At 43.3% G+C, this 19,955-nt stretch overlaps 1 protein-coding gene across 2 annotated transcripts in view; it reads right to left on the bottom strand.

The window, feature by feature from the left end:
- Positions 1 to 2,738: 2,738 nt before the first annotated feature.
- The window catches only part of rras2 (RAS related 2), a 62,580-nt gene continuing 45,363 nt past the window's right edge, over positions 2,739 to 19,955 (bottom strand). Inside the window, exons 2-7 of one of the 2 annotated variants that reach the window (XM_060940720.1) lie at positions 13,149 to 13,265; positions 12,469 to 12,643; positions 9,217 to 9,319; positions 8,466 to 8,574; positions 7,109 to 7,227; positions 2,739 to 6,195 (exon numbers count right to left, since the gene is read on the bottom strand). In XM_060940720.1, coding sequence (XP_060796703.1) covers positions 6,108 to 6,195; positions 7,109 to 7,227; positions 8,466 to 8,574; positions 9,217 to 9,284 — 384 coding nt within the window. In that variant the 5' untranslated portion in view covers positions 9,285 to 9,319; positions 12,469 to 12,643; positions 13,149 to 13,265 and the 3' untranslated portion in view covers positions 2,739 to 6,107. The remainder of the gene's footprint in view (positions 6,196 to 7,108; positions 7,228 to 8,465; positions 8,575 to 9,216; positions 9,320 to 12,468; positions 12,644 to 13,148; positions 13,266 to 19,955) is intronic. The other variant, XM_060940719.1, reaches the window with a different exon arrangement.

Raw genomic sequence — 19,955 nt, 5'->3', positions numbered from 1 at the left:
ATTTTAGTTGAGATCCGTGAGAGAGCTTGCTCAAAGAGAGCACATGTGTTGTCGTTTATGACTCTCCTACCCATAGTCATTGAGCTGTTCTGAATGTGAGGAGACATAGAAACATCAGAGAAAACACAGAAATGATCAGATAAGGCCAGGTCAACAACAGTAGTAGAAACAGTAAGACCCTTTGTGATGACGAGGTCAAGGGTATGACCACGAGAGTGGGTCGGCCCCTGTACATGTTGTACTAGGTTGAAGTTGTCAATAAGTGCAAGTAGTTCTCTGGCATAAGTGTTTTCAGGATTATCTACATGCAAGTTAAAATCCCCAGATATAATAAGACAGTCAAACTCTAAGCAAATGACTGATAACAGTTCACCAAACTCTTCCAGAAAAACTTTGGCTGAATGTCTCGGAGGCCTGTAAATAGTTAATAATAATATGTTAGGAGAGCATGTAACAAGTGCACATAAGTGTTCAAAGGATGTAAAATCACCAAGTGAGGATTGTTTACATTGAAAAGAGGCTTTGAATATATTTGCGATCCCTCCACCTTTCCCCTGTCGGGTAGCACTCATGAAATTAAAATTTGGGGGAGCTGCTTCAATAAGGATGGTAGCACTCTTTGCTTGATCCAGCCATGTTTCAGTTAGAAGCAAAACATCAAGATTGTGTTTGCAGATAAGATCATTAATTAAAAATGACTTGTTTGAAAGTGATCTAACATTCAGAAGAGCTAGCTTTACAGAAAGTCTAGAAGTAATATCCGCTTGGGCACTCTGATGTTTTGAAACAGGAAGGAGACTAGACTGGTTTACCCCCTGGGTTAAATATGCTCTATGTTTTCTATTTCTTATCAACACAGGAATAGAGAATGGCATAGGCATACTGGGTCCCAGCTTGTTTTCAAAACTACACCCAATGCAGGGACCCACAGCACATCATACAAGACTCTCCGTATATTCCATGAGGTTGGGAGGGGGAAGGAATGGAGATGTCATGTATTTTTTAGATGGTGAAAAAGATTGGTAGCCAGCTGAAAGCTGGTAGCATACAGTGAGTTGCGCATCACACAGTTTACACCACAGCGCTCACTACAGCACTCCTCCTCAAGCATCAGATCCTTCAAGGCTCCTCAAGTCTGTGACGTTTGGGTTTCCGTCAGATCAACACCAGAATCTCCCAGAATGCACCACAGCCTTCAGATGTGACCCTTGTCATGTTCTCTCTCACCTGGATTCAATCACACACACATACACACTATACATGTATACAAAGCCCTCACAAACAATCCCACAATGTGATCATTCAGTGTTTCACCACGCCTCACTACGCCTTTGTTTACAGTATGTGATTCTCTGGTTCATTATCTTGTTTTTGGTTTCCTGGTACCAGTTCCTGGTTCTGGTCTTGCTCTGTGAACTCTGTCTGCTGACCTTCTGAGCTTCTGCCTGTTTCTTGTTCACGTTTTTCTGCCCGCCGTCCCCACTGCCTGACCTTCTGTCCTGATGAAGTGAAATGAATCCCAGTGAATTTAGTTCCTGACTGGATTAGAAATACACTGTTGAGATTCCTACAGTATTTCTATCTGACTTTACATTCCTCATCTCATCTCATTATCTGTAGCCGCTTTATCCTGTTCTACAGGGTCGCAGGCGAGCTGGAGCCTATCCCAGCTGACTACAGGCGAAAGGCGGGGTTCACCCTGGACAAGTCGCCAGGTCATCACAGGGCTGACACATAGACACAGACAACCATTCACACTCACATTCACACCTACGCTCAATTTAGAGTCACCAGTTAACCTAACCTGCATGTCTTTGGACTGTGGGGGAAACCGGAGCACCCGGAGGAAACCCACGCGGACACGGGGAGAACATGCAAACTCCGCACAGAAAGGCCCTCGCCGGCCCCGGGGCTCGAACCCGGACCTTCTTGCTGTGAGGCGACAGCGCTAACCACTACACCACCGTGACGCCCACTTTACATTCCTGTCATTATAATAAACTTAACAAGTCATTTCATCTCATTATTTTTTTTTTACTTAGTAATTTACTTATTAATTTTTGTATTTGGAATTTCCATGTGACAATCTGAAGCATTTAAATGAATCTTATTTGACTCTTTCTGTGACAGATGAAGTCATGGTTCTTTAAATCATGAATTAAAGCCACAGTCTGGAGTGTAAAGTGCTTTCTATAACGTACTTTTATGGAAAACAGAACGAGCTTTCAGAGACACTTCACCTCTGAGCTCTTAATGATAATTTCATAGCTCAGTGCCCACACAGTGTGTGTGTGTTCAAAATCATACGTGTTCTAATTGTTTTTAGTGAATGAGTCAATCTCATTCCTCCTGTAGAGACAGATGAGGAGCTGAATGTCAGGATTTATGGACTTAAAGCTCTGAGTTTAATAAAAATAAATATTCTGAATAAAACTCTTCCCTTCTCTCCTGCTCACTGAAAAGATAAAACCTCCACAGATTTCCTGTTAAAGCTTCTGAAAAGCAGCACAATTAAACATTCAGATAAAGCATCTTATACATGAATAAAGGATCACAGCACTAAAATGAAAAAGTCTCAGTCTACTAATTAACAGACTTTTCATTATAAAACCTAGTTAATGTCACACACATTAGTGCTCTCCATCAATGTATCACAAAAAGCAAAAAATAGTTTATTCGATTTTTATTCTTGCTTAAATGTGAAGACGATTCTGTGATGAAATATATTTTATACTGATGTACACGATGATGTCAGAATAAAACTCGTCCATGTTCAGCACGTCACCTGAGATACAACAAATCCAATAAAAACACAGAAATCAGGAGCGATGCTTTTTTAATTTATGAAAACAGAAATGTAGAACAGTAGACTTTTTTCCTGAAACATATTTATACTGAATGTTTCTGTAGTTTATTAAACAATGCCTCTGTAGTGATTTCATGTTGTGACATCATACTGCAGTCTGAAGGCTCCACCCACAAGCCACAGAGTGGATCATATCTTATGTGCACTTTTCTGACCACAAGCTTCAGGAGCTTAAACAGTGCAATCTGATTGGCTCAGAGCAGCTCATCCAAAAGTCTGCACGCTGGAATCTGTAACATTTAGACGTTTAGCTTCTGGTTTCTTCAGCTTGGTGAAAAATCTGCTGCATTCACATCAACATAAACACATGTAAAGGTCAGAAGTCACTCAGTGAAGGTTAATCACAGGCCACTGTTCAGACTGATGGAGCACCTGCAAGTGTTCAGGTTCACATCCATACACAGCTTCCAGCTTGTTCACTCGAGTGTGTTAATGACCTGGGATCAGGTTTATGTTTGTTATTTAACTCTGATGATTTCAGTCTGATTGCAGAGGCTCAATGTGGAGGACAGAGACGATGAACAATCAAGGACAAGAGGATTTTATACGCCCGATCTTAAGCTGATTTATGAGTTTCAGCACTGCGACACGAGAAGCACACACACACACACACACACACACACAGACCTGTAAATAATATTCCTCTCCATATCAAAAGAAATCTGTGGTTTTGTCATTTCATCCTGTATTCCTGAAGGCAAATAGGAAATCAATTTTTATTCAAACAGATTTTTTTCTCCTGAGTTCTAGGCAAAGCATTTTATAAGACACTCGGTTTAATCACAAATTTTATTATTATTATTATTTTATTATTATTATTATTATTATTATAGCACCAGGAGCTGTACAGGGAAAAGATGGGAGCAAGAACACACATTATGGATGCACAAAGTTCTAGACCAAAAAGAAACTTTGTTTTCTACTGGGTTCAATCTTTATCTCCATCCTGAGCTCTTATTCCCATCACATCACAAAAAACAAACAAACAAACTAGTGATCAGCTTCATCTTCAGCTTCCTGATCTCAAGACTCTGTAGGCATCACGCGAGGATCAGGTTCATCACCACCAGACACAGAGCATCATGGGGCGTGCCTGAGGGTTAACATTCAGACTGAAAGCAAGTAAATCTTCCCGCCTGCACTGAATAATAATCTGCCGCTAATAACATTAACGCCTGCAATAATCTGCTCTGTGATATTTATTATAAACTGAGATCATTAAATACTCCTCTTTACATATACACACAGTGGCACCCTTTCCACGAGAGCAAGCTTCACTTACAAACATATAAAAATACTCAGTAACTCATCCGATAAGAAAATAACGTATAAAAGTATATAGTAAAAACATTTAATCATGTTGTTCAGAGGATCGCTTCCATCTTTTTTAATATCTTATATTACAGTGTGAGAAAACAGAAACTCAGAGTTTTATCCCTCATACAGAAACACGTGAGCGCTAACAGGAAGACAATAAAAGAGAAATAAAAACATGAGACGGAGGAGCAGTGACACAAACCTCGAGAAGAAAACACACACGGCAGCGTGTGAGGACGGATTCAGTCAGAAACAAAACAAAACTGAATCCTAAACTCACCGAACTGCCAGAACACACACACACACACACACACACACGACAGCTGAAACATCTCCCACCATTAACCTACAGAACTGTGCAAAAGTCCAAACAGGTTCTGTAAAGTGAAGATTCCGACAAAATTAACCACAGAAATGAAACAAAGACTTTAAACAAAAGCAGGTTGGGATTCATTGTGAGAGTTTAAAGCTGCTTCAGTTCTCAGAGTTTTATAAGAAAATCATCTGTAAGTTTGAGGAGAACCTTCACGCCTCTGCTGCAGAGTTCTGGTTTTCTCTGATCACATGCTGAACTTTATCGTACAGTGTGACCGAGTAAAACAATCTGAATAACATTTTAAAGTTTAATCAAACAAATGTTTTGAAATGAGGATAAATCCACTTCCACACTAACACACAGGCACAGACATGACGTTTGTGTAAAAATCCAGCGTGAGACTTTTGCACAGCGCTGCAGTGAAGAACCGGGTTCAGGATTACCAGCAGAACAAAAACACAAAACCACAATCCGATCCAAATACAAACCAAACACGTTCGCTTAAACATGAAGGCCAGAAAGATGACCAGTTTATTGACTCGTGGTGAATAATTTGTCAGCGACGGTCCGTGTGGAGGCACCGGGAGTTTGAGCTGCTGTCAAGGAACGGTGAGTAGATCAGAAGAGTGAAGAGGAGAACCTGAGAGTCAGAACACAGCAAGAGAACAAACAACCTCAGAGCTAAGAGCAGGAAGTGCCGTCCACATGGAGAAATACACTCGCTTACACAGCAAACGCACACATCACAATCACACGTTCACCAAAGACCCGACATAACAGAGTGAAGGAGTGAAGAGGTGACGGACAGAGAGTGAAGGCGTGATAGAGTGAAGGAGTGAGAGTGAAGGAGCGATAGTGAAGGAGTGAAAGTGAAGGAGTGATGGTAACAGAGTGATTGAATGACAGAGTGATGGAGTTAAGGAGTGAGAGTGAAGAAGTGATGGACTGACAGTGAAGGAGTGACAGAGTGACCGAACACTGACTGGAGCAGAGCGTCTCTCAGCGGTGTCCTGAGCTTTTGTCCTGTCTCTATAAACTCATCTCTCTCTGGTGTTCAGCAGCTTCACTCCGTCTCTGCAGAACGCCATTATGATAAAGACTCGTTAGCTGATGTACAGCAGTTGATTGGCACAAGAAAGAAGACAAATGTGGCACAAAACACAAAATAATCTTCAGAAACACGAAGCCTCCTCATTGCTGTTCCTGTGTTGTCTATTCATGATGTTTCGGTCCCTGTAAGGCAACAAAAACCTCCCAAATAAAACAAACAGTGTTCGTGTTCAGTAAATGCGGTGTGTAGTGTTGGGTTGAGACACGATGGTGAGATTACTGTCGATCGGTGTGGTGACGTCAGCCCGGTGACACGAAGGTGAGACGCTCCGTCAGAGCTCCATCATGGTTTGGTTCTTTCAGCCGTAACGTCTCGGAGGCTGCCGTGAGCCTGATAACGTCGGGACACAGAGTTACTGTGTTTGTTTACTTTCTTTTGAAGACATGCACATGTGAGAAAGGCAGTGATTCATCCACACAGGATGTGATGTCAGAAGGCAGGGTGGAGGGGCGGGGTTTGGTGATAGCAGCTGGATGAGTGGTGATGTGACGGACCAATCAGACGATTACGCAGTGGCAGCCGCTCTTGTCCTTTTCTTTACGTGTCGGCTCCGGTGAGGGCGGGCACTCCTGCTCCTGGAACTTTCTGTCACAGGAAGGAAGTGGGTCACAAATGGTACAAACACACACGCACGCACACACACACACACACCGTTGCAAAAGCATTATTCCTTAAAAAAAAAACAGATCACTTCACTGCAGCATGGATTCTCACCATCACTTCAATTAAAATCCTCTCACAAAGTCCCTGTGTGTGTGTGTGTGTGTGTGTGTGTGTGTGTGTGTGTGTGTGTGTGTGTGTGTGAGAGAGAGAGAGAGAAAGTTTGAGGGTAAGCTCAGCTCACAATGGTTTTGTCGCCACCTTGTGGTTGTTTCAGTTTTGCTACAGTACATTATTTACACTTCAGTTGTGTCTTGTTGTTATTGCTGCCACATTTTTCCCTTTGCATTGTTTTACAGTTTAAAAGGCAGACAGAAAAGTCATTCACTGACTGTTCAACAATAAACATCTGTCTGTGCATCAGTAAATCAAAACGTGCGTATATCAGTTCATGAGCAGCCACATGTTCATAGTGACAGCTGTATAAATAAATCTAGAAACACAGTGAGTGTAAATACAGGAATACACACAGGAATACACACAGGAATACACACAGGAATACACACAGGAATACACACTGACGTGTTATACAACTTAAAACCTGTTGGCTTTGGTGGCAGACCATCCCAGATTTGAGTCATGTTCCTGTGTTCTGATCACGTCAGACAAAGGCGTGGTACAAACAGAAGGTGCCATGTTTAAAGTTGTTTAACGGTTGGGATGTAAATATCAAATTGTGATCTATCGTCTCATCTTCATCTTTTAATCTCAAACCTCTTCAGTGTAAAGGAAAAACAAAAGAACTGGCCTTGCTGTTCCAATACTTTCGAGAGGGACAAAAAGAAAAGCTGGCAATACATAAAGAGATAAAGAACAACTGTTCCGCTGTGGAACACACCTGATGACGCGGACGAGCTCGTGGAAAGCCTGGTCTACATTCATGCGGATTTTAGCTGAAGCCTCCATGTAGGTGACTTTGAGTTGCCGAGCAAGTTGCTGACCCTCCTCCTGACTCACCTGCAAACACACACACACACACACACACACACACACACACACACACACACACACACACACACACACACACAGGTGTGCCATGTGTACAAGTTCTGATCGTATACTGTTTACATTTTTACAACAAATTTATCTGACTTATTTTCCAGTTTCAGAAAATTTTCTAGTTTTGGAGCTGCAGAATTTAAACAAGCAACAATTCAGATGTGTGTGTGTGTGTGTGTGTGTGTGTGTGTGTGTGTGTGTGTGTGTGTGTGTGTGTGTGTGTAATAAAAACAAACAGAATAATGTAAAAGCTCTAAATGGAATGTTGTATAAACGTGTGTTCAGTTCAGAACTTTAACACAGAAAAGGTTGTGGTGTGTTTATGAAGCTGAAGTGGGTTTGAAATAAAAACGCTTCATGAATCAAGCTTTGTGCATCAAGATAAATCTGCAGAAAACTCTGCATACACAAGCACACACCAGTGTAAATTCTGACAAGAATTTTAAATTTAGTTTTAGTCGCGTACTGAAAATTGTTATATTTTAGTCACACTTTACTCTTTTTTGTTGTTTTGTTTTAGTCAAGATTTAGTCAGTGAACTCAGTTTGAGTTTTAGTCTAATTTTAGTCATAATGTTCTCAGACAGTTTAGTAAAACTTGTTGTAAAATGTTCCCTGTAGTTTTAAAAGGATTCTGTTCCAAGAAGGGTTTTGGTGTTGCCATGTTGGAGTGATGTGGAGTTCTGTCACTGTTCTGCTGGTTCCTGAGTGAAGATGGTGGTGTGCACACTGTGATGGTGATGACGACTGTTTTTATACAAAGATGTCACTTTGTTCAGACCATCGCCATGGGCGTGTCCTGACTCATAGCCCTGTTAGAATCCAGGAGCACTGTGAAATCCATGCGAGCTGTGGAGTGAGAGAGGAGAGCCCAGTGACCCACCCACTGTCAGGAACAGGGAAGGTCACGTACGGTCACGGATTTCACTGAATGAGGTTTCTCCCAGCTGTAAAAATTCCCTTGAGATGTGAACTGGTCATGTTCCTGAACAGAGCCAGTAATTTCATCTCGTCTTTATTCGTCAGGGCAAAACGAACAGATTTCACCGTCATTTTCACGGTCAAATTTTTTTTTGTCTATGTTTGTTGTGACAATTTAGTCATGAAATAAAAATCTTTGTCAATGAATACTTATTTCCAAAATCTTCTTTGACAAAATTAACACTGACACACACACACACACACGTGCGCGCCTACCTGTCGCTGCAGTTCTAGATCAGCCTTGTTGCCCACGAGGATCATGGGAAACTCATCCCGGTCTTTCACCCTCAGAATCTGTCTTTGGAATTTGTAGATTTCCTCAAAGCTACAGGACACACACACACACACACACACACACACAGAGTACAGGCAGTGGGTAACAGCTCCTAGAAAAAAAGGCCCACAAAACCCTCAAAACTAGAGGAACACACATGGCCTAAAGGTCAGAGAAGCAGACTTGGGCCCAAAGGGGCACTGGTTCAATTCCCTGGATCGGCAGGAAAATCCATGGCTGAAGTGCCCTTGAGCAAGGCGCCTAATCTCAACTGCTCTCCAGGTGGTGTGTGTGCACGCGCTGGTTGTACATCGCTCAAACACACACACACACATAACAGGGACATTTAACAGCATCTGCTAAATGCCTGAAACTGTAATCTCTCTCTCTGCATCATTTAATTGTGAACAGAAAGTGATGAACAAATTTCATGTGTAAAATGAGACACTGCTGTGGAGGTGTCTTTCACAGAGAAGGGTTACTGTAAATACAGCACAACAGTACTGTTTACAGCACACACACACACACACACGCAGAAATAGTCCTTTGAAACAGTGTGTGGTGAGGTAAACAAGTCAAAGTGAAAGTCACAGGAAGTTGGGGGTGAGAGGGGGGAGGAGAGAGACAGGAGAACAGAGAGAGAGAGAGAGAGAGAGAGACAGCAGAGCAGAGAGAGACAGGAGTGATACTCACCTGCCCCGGTCAGTGACAGAGAAGACGAGTAGGAATCCCTCTCCTGTCCTCATGTACTGTTCTCTCATCGCCCCGAACTCTTCCTGTCCCGCCGTGTCCAATACTGACACACACACACACACACACACACACACACACACACACAGCCATGTTAAACACCTACAGAGCAAAGCTACTGCTTTTCCACGAGTGAACACAGTGACCTCAGTGAATTTCCAATTTGTATAAAAATACAGTGAGTAGTGATGTCATCGTGATGTCATCGTGATGTAAAAAAATCTCTGTGCTGTTCAATACAAGATGAGTCTATCATTTATAAATGTAAATAAACAGCTGAGAGTGACATCACAGCGCATGAAACATGATAAACGCAACACGGTGTGATTTTTTTCTTTCCTCACAACTCCAGGTTCCATCGTGAGCTTGAGTTTCTGTCTGTGTGGAGTTCCACAGGTTCTCCACGTTTCCTCCTGAAAATATGCAGGTAAGTGGATTGGCTGCATTAGTGTGTGTGTGTGTGTGTGTGTGTGTTCCTAGCTCATATACAGTATTCCTGGGATTAGACTCCAGATCCACTGCCATCCCAATCAGAATAAGGTGTTTACTGAAGCACTCTCTTCCTCCAGCAGAGTGTTTAGGATGATGGTACTCTCAGTCCCTGTTCATGGCCATTAACATCCATTTTAAGTGATCAGATCACAAGGGGACAGCTGAGATGCAGAGATGTTTTCACCTGGCATTATAAATACGTCTCCAGTGACCACTTCTGATCAGATTTCATACATCATTTCCACAGGAGAAAGAGCATCACACGCATGTGTTACCTCAGTCTTCCAATCCACTGCATGTGTTTCCGATCTTGTGTGCCATTACGGACTGTTTCAGATGTTTTAATCATGTGTTCTGCTCATAAAACATATAAATGAATGAGATATGAGATGATAAATGAAGCTATAAAAAGCAGCTGCATCAGAGAGCTATATTTCCAAACAGTCTGGAAATGATTATTTTACACCGAGGGCAATGACACAGTCAGCTCATTGGTGCTTTGTTGCTGCCTGGGATGCAGCAGGATGTTTTTGCTTTCACACAGCAGATGTAACGTGGTCATATGCGTTCCAGACCACCTCTGGATATGATTGGAGTGATCGGATCACAATGCGTCTCTGAGGCACACTGGACCACCTTCACACCTGTACACACCAGGTACGAACACGGAGGCAGCAGGAATGCTTGACTGGCAGCAGTCATTAACTGCTCAGGGTCACTTGCTCAGAGTGCAACAACAGCAGCTAGCAACACTCAATCGCCAAGCTCACACAGGCCACTAACACTCTCTAACAGCACTGACGGCAACTTCTCCTTCCGCTCTCACACCCCAGGCGAGTATTCAAGACCCAGCCATGTGGAAAGGTTTCCTGCTGTAATGTTCCCTCTACTTCTCTTTTCAGAATTGTTTCGGAACAATAGAATATCACTCAATTCATCAAACTGCTGACAGGTGAGGTGCTCATCTGGGCCACAGCAGTCTGGACACAAGGTGGGAAGCACAGTGTTTGACCGTCACAGTGAATAATCACTTCATTGAACTTTTCACATGAGGCTTTGACCACTTCTCAGAGGAAAAAGAATTAGGAGAGCAGCTTCTCTGTCAGTGAAGAGAAATGTAGCACTGCTGAGTTTGTACTGGAGTTCTTGTTCTTGTTGAGTTCTGAACCCTCATCGCGAACAGTGGATGGAATGAACACTTAAAGCAGCCAAGGCTTAAACCAGGACACTCTCACTGAGCTTGCCCGCTGTGATGACAAGGTATCTCACCTTCCTGACTGACCTCACCATATGCCTAGATCAGCTCCTCAAGGGCCGATGAGCGATAGAGTGGAGTGCAGTTCATCCTCAGACCCTCAGAACCCATGCAGATCAGCCCAAGCTAAACTCAGTTATGACAAGTCAGTCTCATTTTCTTCTCCGATCTTTTCAGACATTTTCCATTAAAGTCCAGATGAAACCCTCAGAAGGTCTATCCACTGTTACAGCACTGATCAACATCAGAGCTGATGGAAACTTCACATACCAAACCCTTGTCAACACACTAAACTTGAGCACACACCTGCTTTTTCACTGTCATGCAAAATGTCTCAAAGTTCCCCAGCTCCTGGCTGCATCCACTTCTGTAGAAAGCCCAGAAAGCTACTCCAGTGTTGGAATTTCACCTGTTTACCCTGAACTCAAAGAAGTTTTCAAGTTTCAAAGTGTTTATTGTCACATGCACAATAAGGAACATGTCCTCTTGCACAATGCAATTCTTAGCTTGCTGTCCACCATGAATGCCAATTACAACAATAAATAGGTGGAAGAAATAATACAAAATAAAGGCAATATAGTGTAAAAATAAAAGCAAAAAAAAAAAAACACCCAGTATAGTACAAAATAAAGGTAATGTAATGCAAAATAGGCAGTATAATACAAAAATAAGGCAATGATAGAATGTAGCAGTGAAAAGGGCAGTAGTGTGCAAACGTGCAAACAAATGTAAACAGATATAAACAGTCAAGGACAGTTTACAGGGAGGTAGTCCATGGTTATAGACTCTTGTCAGCTGTTCAGGAGTCTGAGGGCAGTGGGAAAGAAAGAGTTCTTTAGTCTGACAGTAAGGCAAAGACCATTGGCCTGCCCCCTCACACAACCTATGACTGAGCCATAGAGCTCATGAGTGGCACCACACCCTCCTTATCATCCACCAAAATCCAGGCCATGGAGGAGTTCATAGAGGAAGCCCTCAAACAGGGTCCTCCACACCCCCTACCTCAGCTGGGTTCTTTTCATGGAGATGAAAGGAGGAGGACTCAGACCATGCACTCGATTATCAAGGGTTAAACCAGGTCACAGTCAAGTACCGTTATCTGGTGCAGCTGGTCCTCTCAGCCCTTGAACAAAATACCCAAATTTTCACTTAGCTAGACCCACACAGCACATATCATTTAATTTGCATCAAAGAGGGTGATGAACAGAAGACTGCCTTCAGCACCACCTCATGCCCCTATGAGCACTGTCATGCTGTATAGGGTACCTTGTGTACCTTCAGTTTTCCGATGCCTTATCAATGATATGCTGTGAGAAATGCTGGGCAAATTCGTTATTGCCTACATTGATGACATCCTGATCTAGAAATCCACATCCTGAATGTACAGAAAGTGCTGGCTCACCTCCTGCAGAATCATCTCAAGGGACAAAGGTATGAGTTTCACAAACCCAAAGTTGTAATCCTGGGATATGTCCTCAGTCCAGAAGGGTGCTCATGAACCAAGGCAAGATCTTCATCGTAAAGGAGTGTCCCAAGCCTTCCAGCATCAAGGAAGTTCAAAGATTCCTAGTGTTGCAGTGGAGGCGTTGGCAAACGTCAGCTGCAGGCAAACAGAAGGTGGGGCTGGACAGGAAGGTAATGCGTGATGATTCTTACCCGTGTCTTATTACTACCCGACTACTTATTGTGTTTCTTCGTGCTGTCAGTGTCCCCCATAACTGGTAAGAGAGAGCGATACAGCTGGCAATAGTTGCAGGACACATACACACCGAGTCTTCCTGTACACCCTGACAACCCCAGGTTCTAAAGCGATGCTGAAACCTGGGAGGAAGCCAGAACTATAGCTGAGCTTCTGGCTCACATTTATTCACTTCCTGCTTTTCAGTTAACTTTCAAAATCTCAAGAAAAAAAAGGAAAAAATTAACAGAAAGGTTTCCTTCACTAACTGGAGACTTTTGCTCCATCAAATTCAAGTTTGCGCTCCTCAGCCTGCGTATGTTTTGCAAGTTCTGCCAACTATATCACTCTTTCTCTCCCCAGTTACGTCAGTCATTGAAATCACAAAGAGACCCAAATAAGTAGACTGGGAATGAGAATAATCACACATTACCTGCCAGTTCAACCCACCTCCTGTTCTGTCTGCAGCCAACACTCGACCACACCCTCATTGGCACACCTAGGTTTGACAACTTTGACAGGCACTGCACCTGGAGCTTCAGCTCAATCGCCTCTCCCCTCATGTCACTGTTTTAGAAAGGTCAAAAGAGACTCAGATTGAACACAGGCTGAAAATGCCTCGAAGTGGCTCAAAAGATCTTTTACCAGTGGGTAAGACCTATGCGTCAGCAACTATGAAGGATAAACTAATCACCTGGGCACACACACATCACCTGCCACAGGATGCCCGGAACTCACACAACTCCTGGGATTTTTTGACAGTGAAACTGGCCACCAATAAATGGATAAGAAATGCAAAATCATTGTTAAAATCATTTTACAAAAAATTAACACACTTATTGTACATATCATCTTTATTGTCAATGTGAGACTCATTTGACATTTCAGTTGAGACTGATGCACCAGTTGCGCATCCCTGAATTAATTATATTTTTTTCTGTGTGAAAAAATAAATGAACTTCCATGCATAAACAAAATACCCAATTACAATAAATGCATGCATTTTTTAAAATACACATAATTAATGTTAATTGGGTGAAACCACTCCAATCAATGCACGAGCTGGTGTGCGTGCCCGAGACTGGCACTACAAAGCCACCCCGGCCTCCGTAGTTCGGGTCCTTTGACCCAGGAACCCAGAAGTCCTGCAGTAAACAACCACAGGGAAGCAAGGGGAAAATGCAGCTCTCGCCTACACAATCACAGATACGTAAAATAAAAGACCTGAACTTAACTAATGTGTGTGTGTGCTGTTATATGATTACTGTAACTGTGTATGGTCAGAAAAGGCGATAGATAAGCGTAACCGTTGCACAATAACACTACAAACACCTGCAAAGTTATTTAGCTGCTGGCTAGATCAGGGGTTCCCAAACTTTTCCATGCCAAGGCCCCCCAAACAGCATTAGCTTCTGGCTGGGGACCCCCTTTGCAAACCCACAGACAATGCTATGAAATATGTAAAGAAACATCAACTTTTAGAATGTTTTCTCTTACTTTTATTCAATATTCAATAATTGTTACATTTGTTTAGCATAAGAATATTATTAACTAACATGTTTTCAACACAAATATTTTCGCACTGAACAATAAACTTTTCAACAAACTGTTAAGAACAGCACAAAAGAAATCAAACCACTCTCAATTGTGTGTGTGTGTGTGTGTGTGTGTGTGTGTGTGTGTGTGTGTGAGTGACAGACGGTTTACACTAGTGGGAGGGATGGGCTTGGTGGCTCCTACATAGTTTGTCAACCCTGGGTTTAATCTCCGTCAGTGCCATCCGCATGTCTCTGTCCGCATGTAGCCGTGCTCTGTGTTTGGTTTTGAGTGCCTTTAAAGTTGAAAAGCCAAACTCACACAAGTAGGTTGTTGCAAAAGGGAGAAGGCATTTCAGTGCCCTGTCAGCCAAGCTGGGATCGTCCTTTCTTACATGTAGCCAGTAGTTAGACAGGGGAAGAGCCTCAGAGTCCATTTTTAAATCCCCTGAGTTTGTCATCTCAATCAGCTCCTCCTGTGACTTTCAGTCCAGACTAGAACCGACCCCGGGGGCAAAGGGGTTCCTAACCCAGTTTAAATGTGTGTTTTCGAGGTCAGGGAAATAGTCTTTGAAATCTCCTTGGAGGTTCTCCAGGTGGGACTGGATCAATGGAGAGACGGAGCCCAAATCATCACATGACAGCAGCGCCTGGTGAAGTAGTGGGAACATTTCTGTAACTCCCTCCTGGAGCTTGTTTGACCACAGCATGATCTTTTTGGAAAAAGCACGCACTTTGTCTTGCACCTGGAGTCTGTACATGTCACGTCCTTGCATGCTTTATTCAGTACGTTTAGATGCTGGAAAATGTCTGACATGTATGCAAGTTTGCGGATCCAGGTTGCATCGGTGAACCGATCTGCCAGCTGATGCTTTTCAGATGAGAGGAACTCTGCAACCTCCCTCCGCAGCTCATAGACACGGTTCAAAACTGCACCCCGTGACAGCCAGCGCACGTTCGAGTGAAGCAGCAGCCCCTCAAAACGAGCGCCCATCTCATAACAAAGTGGTCTGTGTTTCATGGGACGGGCTTTAATAAAATTCACTACTTGTATAACCTCCTGTAGTACCTGATTCAACTCGTTATCCATCCTTTTTGCGACCAGTGCCTCGCGATGGAGCGTGCAGTGTGTGGCCACTACATGCGGGGCCTTCTGCTTAATGAGCGCGGTCACTCCACTGATCTTCCCGGTCATTGCCGCGGCTCCGTCCGAACACACCCCCACACAACGGGTCCAGTCCAATCCGTTAGACTCGATGTAATCGTCCAAAACTTGAAAAATGTCTTTCCCAGTAGTTCTTCTTTCAAATGCTTTACAAAATAGTATTTCCTCCACAAATCTTTCCTGTGAAATAAATCTGATGTACACAAGCAGTTGGGCCTCATTGGATAAATCTGTGCTCTCATCCAGCTGAAGTGCGAAGTATTCGCTGGCTCTCACCTGCTCCAACAGCTGAGCAGATACGTCTTGAGCCATGTCACCAATCCGTCGGCTCATGGTGTTATCAGAGAGTGGGACAGCAGCGATTTTTTTGGCAGCATCCTCACCAAGCAATTCTCGGACAACGTCTTTGGTGGCTGGTAAAATCAAATCTTCTCCAATCGAGTGAGGTTTTTTAGCACGAGCAATGTGGTACGAGGCTAAAAATGATGCCTTCAGGGCCGCTCGGGGACAGTACGGTAGCTTGCTGGGTGAATGCAGCAGATTGCCTGACCAAATGCTCTTCTTTGCGTCTGAAGAAATCTACTGTTTTTTCGGCATCTGTCGGATGATTTTGTACCAAGTGACGCTGAAGTTTCGAAGGTTTTAAGCACTCGTTTGACAGGGTCTCCAGACAGAGGACGCATTTCGGGCAATCATGGCCATTTTTCTGTATGGCTGTAAAGCCATACTTAATGTATGCTGACTCATATTTTCGGATTTTAGTTGGCCAGGACTTTAGTTTTTTTCGCAGCAGTGTCCTCCACAGCAGGGCTGTTGGTTTGTTCCTTCGGTCTCTTCTTCAAAAACTTGTCCATTTTGCGCTAGCAATACGCTAGTTTTAGGAGCAAAGCAGCTTGATAAATGGCGCAAACCGCAATGTCACAGGCAATCGGAGAGATGAGCATGGCAAACAACGTTTCAATATGATGTATTATTATTAATAATTATATTTTATAATAATCATTAAAAAGCTAATTACAATATATTTAATAATAATCATTTACAAATTTTTTTCGCAATTTTTTTGTTATTGTCCCTCCAACTTTCTGAGGCCCCCCCTAGCGGCCCCCACTTTGAAAACCACTGGGCTAGATGCAGCTTGTAGCTTCCAGTGTTACTATGTGTCAGTATGGTGTAATGTGGTGCGGTGTAGTGTAACGCAGGGATAGACCTCAATCTGCAGAGCTCTGTGTCACAATCTGTACGCAGCCGCCGGATGTTTTTCTACTGCAATCGCGTGGCCCCTTCAGGTAGCACCGTATGCATTCATTTAATGGTCTTCTGTGTGTTAAATAGTTATAAAATTATAATAAAGCAAATACTTTACGATTTATTTGGTGTATACTGATGAAGTTACGGGGGGGGGGGGGGGGGGGGGGGGGGGGGGGTTGGCCAAGGGAAGGGCAGCGGGCCAGAATTATAACGTGGCGGTGCGCAACTTTAAAAGCACCCATGGAAAACACTGCCATATGATCAGTGACTTTCACCAATTAATATAATCATGTTCCCTCTGTGCCCAAGCGAAGGGAACCAGAACACAACCTATTGGAAAACACTCCCGCACTTCATCAACCATCGTCACACCTGGCCAGAGACTGTCTCACTGACCCCTCAGTGTTTCAGGGCAAATCCGTCATCACAGACCGTTTCTTAAGACTCATCCCGTTGCCATCTGCCTTTGAGTCATGCTGGAATCTCACACACACACACACACAATAAAACAGTCATGAACAGACTCCCGACAGAAAGTATCCTCCTGTGTTTCACTGCCGATACACCGAGTCTTATTTCACTGCATCACATTCTGGGTTTTGATTTTGTCCGTTCTCTGGTTTTTGTCGACTCAAGTCTGTTTGCTCATCACCTGACAACTGCCTGTTTTTTTCATGACGCTCTTTTGGACGGTTTTGGATCTGTTTGCCTGCTGTTTTTTAATAAAGCATTTACCTGCAACTGCAGCAGTCTCTACAACCTGACAGAGATTGGATGAATGAATAATTAAACGAGATTAGACGCAAGGTCTCGTCTCTCTCAGCTGCAGATCTAAACTGAAAACAAAACAAAACACACAACACGTTTTATTTGGCCTTTTAAATAAAGTCTAACTCCACTGAGCCACTGTTCTGTAGTTGAATACATATTTACAGATGAATCCAGGTTAAAACACTGCTCTTGTGTGTATAAATGTTTGGACATTAATGCAGTTTTTTCTGAAAGATTTGCCTCATGGCTAACTGAAATCAATTCACAATTCAAGAATTAGCTGTTTCGCTCTGATCCATTTTCTGACACAGCAATTTGAACAATCAGATAAAAGCTATGTTGTTATAGATCACTGTTGCACCCTCTTGTGGCAGGGTGTGACACAGATGCAAGAATAACGGGCGTGATGTGCAAAAAAGGTGTTTTTTTTATTTTTAACTTGTTTAGTGGAGTGAGCCAGTTGGCGTGAGTATGAGGTTCCAAGTGGTTGAAGGTGTGCTGGAGGATCGCAGAAGGTGAGAGGTGATGAGCTCTTCTTTTGATGCAGGGAAGCAACTCTGCAGTCCTTCCAGCAGAAGATTGTTGTCCGAATTGGTTTCTGTAGATCGCAGAATACGAAAGATCAGAAAAGACATACGAGGGACGTACTCCGGCGCTATGCAGAATGCAGCCCTTATATACTCTGCCGCGAGTTCCTGGAGGGTGACTGCATGCGCTGTAATTAGAGTCGGCCAGCCGCACTGCATTTGGGAGTCCTCCCCTCGTGTGCGTGTTCGGCGCTGTTTCCTGCTGGTGGTGGCGAGCCGCGGCTGCTGAGTTTAGGCGCGGAGAGTGGGGCGCTGTCCTTTCAGCACCATGGCGGTGGCGGCACAGTCAGGAGCATCTGCAGAGAGGGAGAAGACGACTGCCGGCCCACCATCGTTCCAATCATTTACATAGATTTTTTTTGGTCAACATTAGTGTGCGGTGTTTATAAACATAATAAGTCTTCATCAGAACAACACGGATAAACACCAACAGAAAGACGAACAGTTTTCAGTGCTGTCTGAACTGAAAACGTTCAGAACCACAGCAAATATTACCTTGAGAATAAACGCAACCTGAACAAAAAAAAAAAATTCCAAATCCATGGTGAAAAGTCCCTATTAGTGACACTGTTCTGTGTCATTGCTGTGAGGAGTTGTGATGTTTATTGTGTGTAGAATGCTGTAGAGGTGTCGGCGCTGCAGAGAGAAAACCAGGACAGTTTATATTTCCTTTACTGTGTTTATGCTGTGAGTCAGTTTATTAAGAGCTGAATTTCCAATGAACCTGTGAGGCAATGGCGTAAAACACACACACACACACACACACACACACACACACACACACACACACACTCCTGTTAGACAGCTGAGAGACGAGGTTACAGAGTTTAATCAATGCCGTCTACATTTTCATGTCCACAGAGAGCTGCTTTTGGGAAGGAGAGAGATTCCAGACACAGCTCCTCCGGAATAATGAATTTCATCCTCTACATGGCTCAAACACTCACGTTCCAACATGAATGTGCTGCTGTGTGTTTTTTTAACCTTTAATCAAAACCTGACAACATTCCAAATATTTTAGTTTTATTTTTAATCACATCAGTAAAACCTGTAGCTGAGTGAGAGGCGCTGAGTCATTCTGTAGTGGAGTGCAAACAATCCAAATAAAAATAAGTTAAGTGGCCTGATGCACCAAAATAAAAACAAAACATTTCCAGTTTTATTTGCAGTCTCTTAAGCAGGCACGAATAACAAATGATCTGTGAGATATATTTTGAGGTTAATATGGGTGATTGGTGGATGAAGCACATGACAGAGATGACAGTAGACTGAACGCACGCAGGACAGAAACGCAACACAGACGTGATGTACAGCAGGGCTCCCTCATGTCTGTGTGACCTTGTGGCTCTCACTTTTAGTGACACTGTAATAGTTAGTTTTCTCAGAGTCCCTGCTTGCACTCAGCGCACAGTGAACACAACTAACAATCTCTCTCTCTCTCTCTCTCTCTCTCTCCACTGATGCTGAACCTCTTCTGCTCCTCAGACCTGCCTGATCCATCCTGATGCCCTCCTTCTGGCTGGAATCTCATCACATCGCTCCTGTGGAGGACGGCCCCCATATGACCAGTCTAAAGTCACACTTCGAAGACGCTCTGGACACTTACAGTTCTGCTGCGATGGTTTAGGACCCCAATCCCCATGATAACTTTAGGACTGCAGGTGTCATGAACAGTTTTACACTCAAGTCTCCATCAGTGAACAGTTTATAACTTCAACAAAACAGACTTCCTGTTAAACTATAATGAATTTCCTGGTGACACAGTTGTACTTTGTGACTCTATAGGACACAGTTATAGAAGTGAGTTATTTATAATCACGCTGTCTGTTATCACCCAGATGAGGATGGGTTCCCTTTAGAGTCTGGTTCCCCTCGAGGTTTCTTACTCGTGTCATCTGAGGGAGTTTTTCTTCACCACTGTCACCTCAGGCTTGATCATGAGGGATAA

This window comes from Neoarius graeffei, chromosome 15 (assembly GCF_027579695.1).
Source record: "Neoarius graeffei isolate fNeoGra1 chromosome 15, fNeoGra1.pri, whole genome shotgun sequence".
NCBI lineage: Eukaryota > Metazoa > Chordata > Actinopteri > Siluriformes > Ariidae > Neoarius > Neoarius graeffei.
This window is presented reverse-complemented; position numbering and strand designations above follow the sequence as displayed.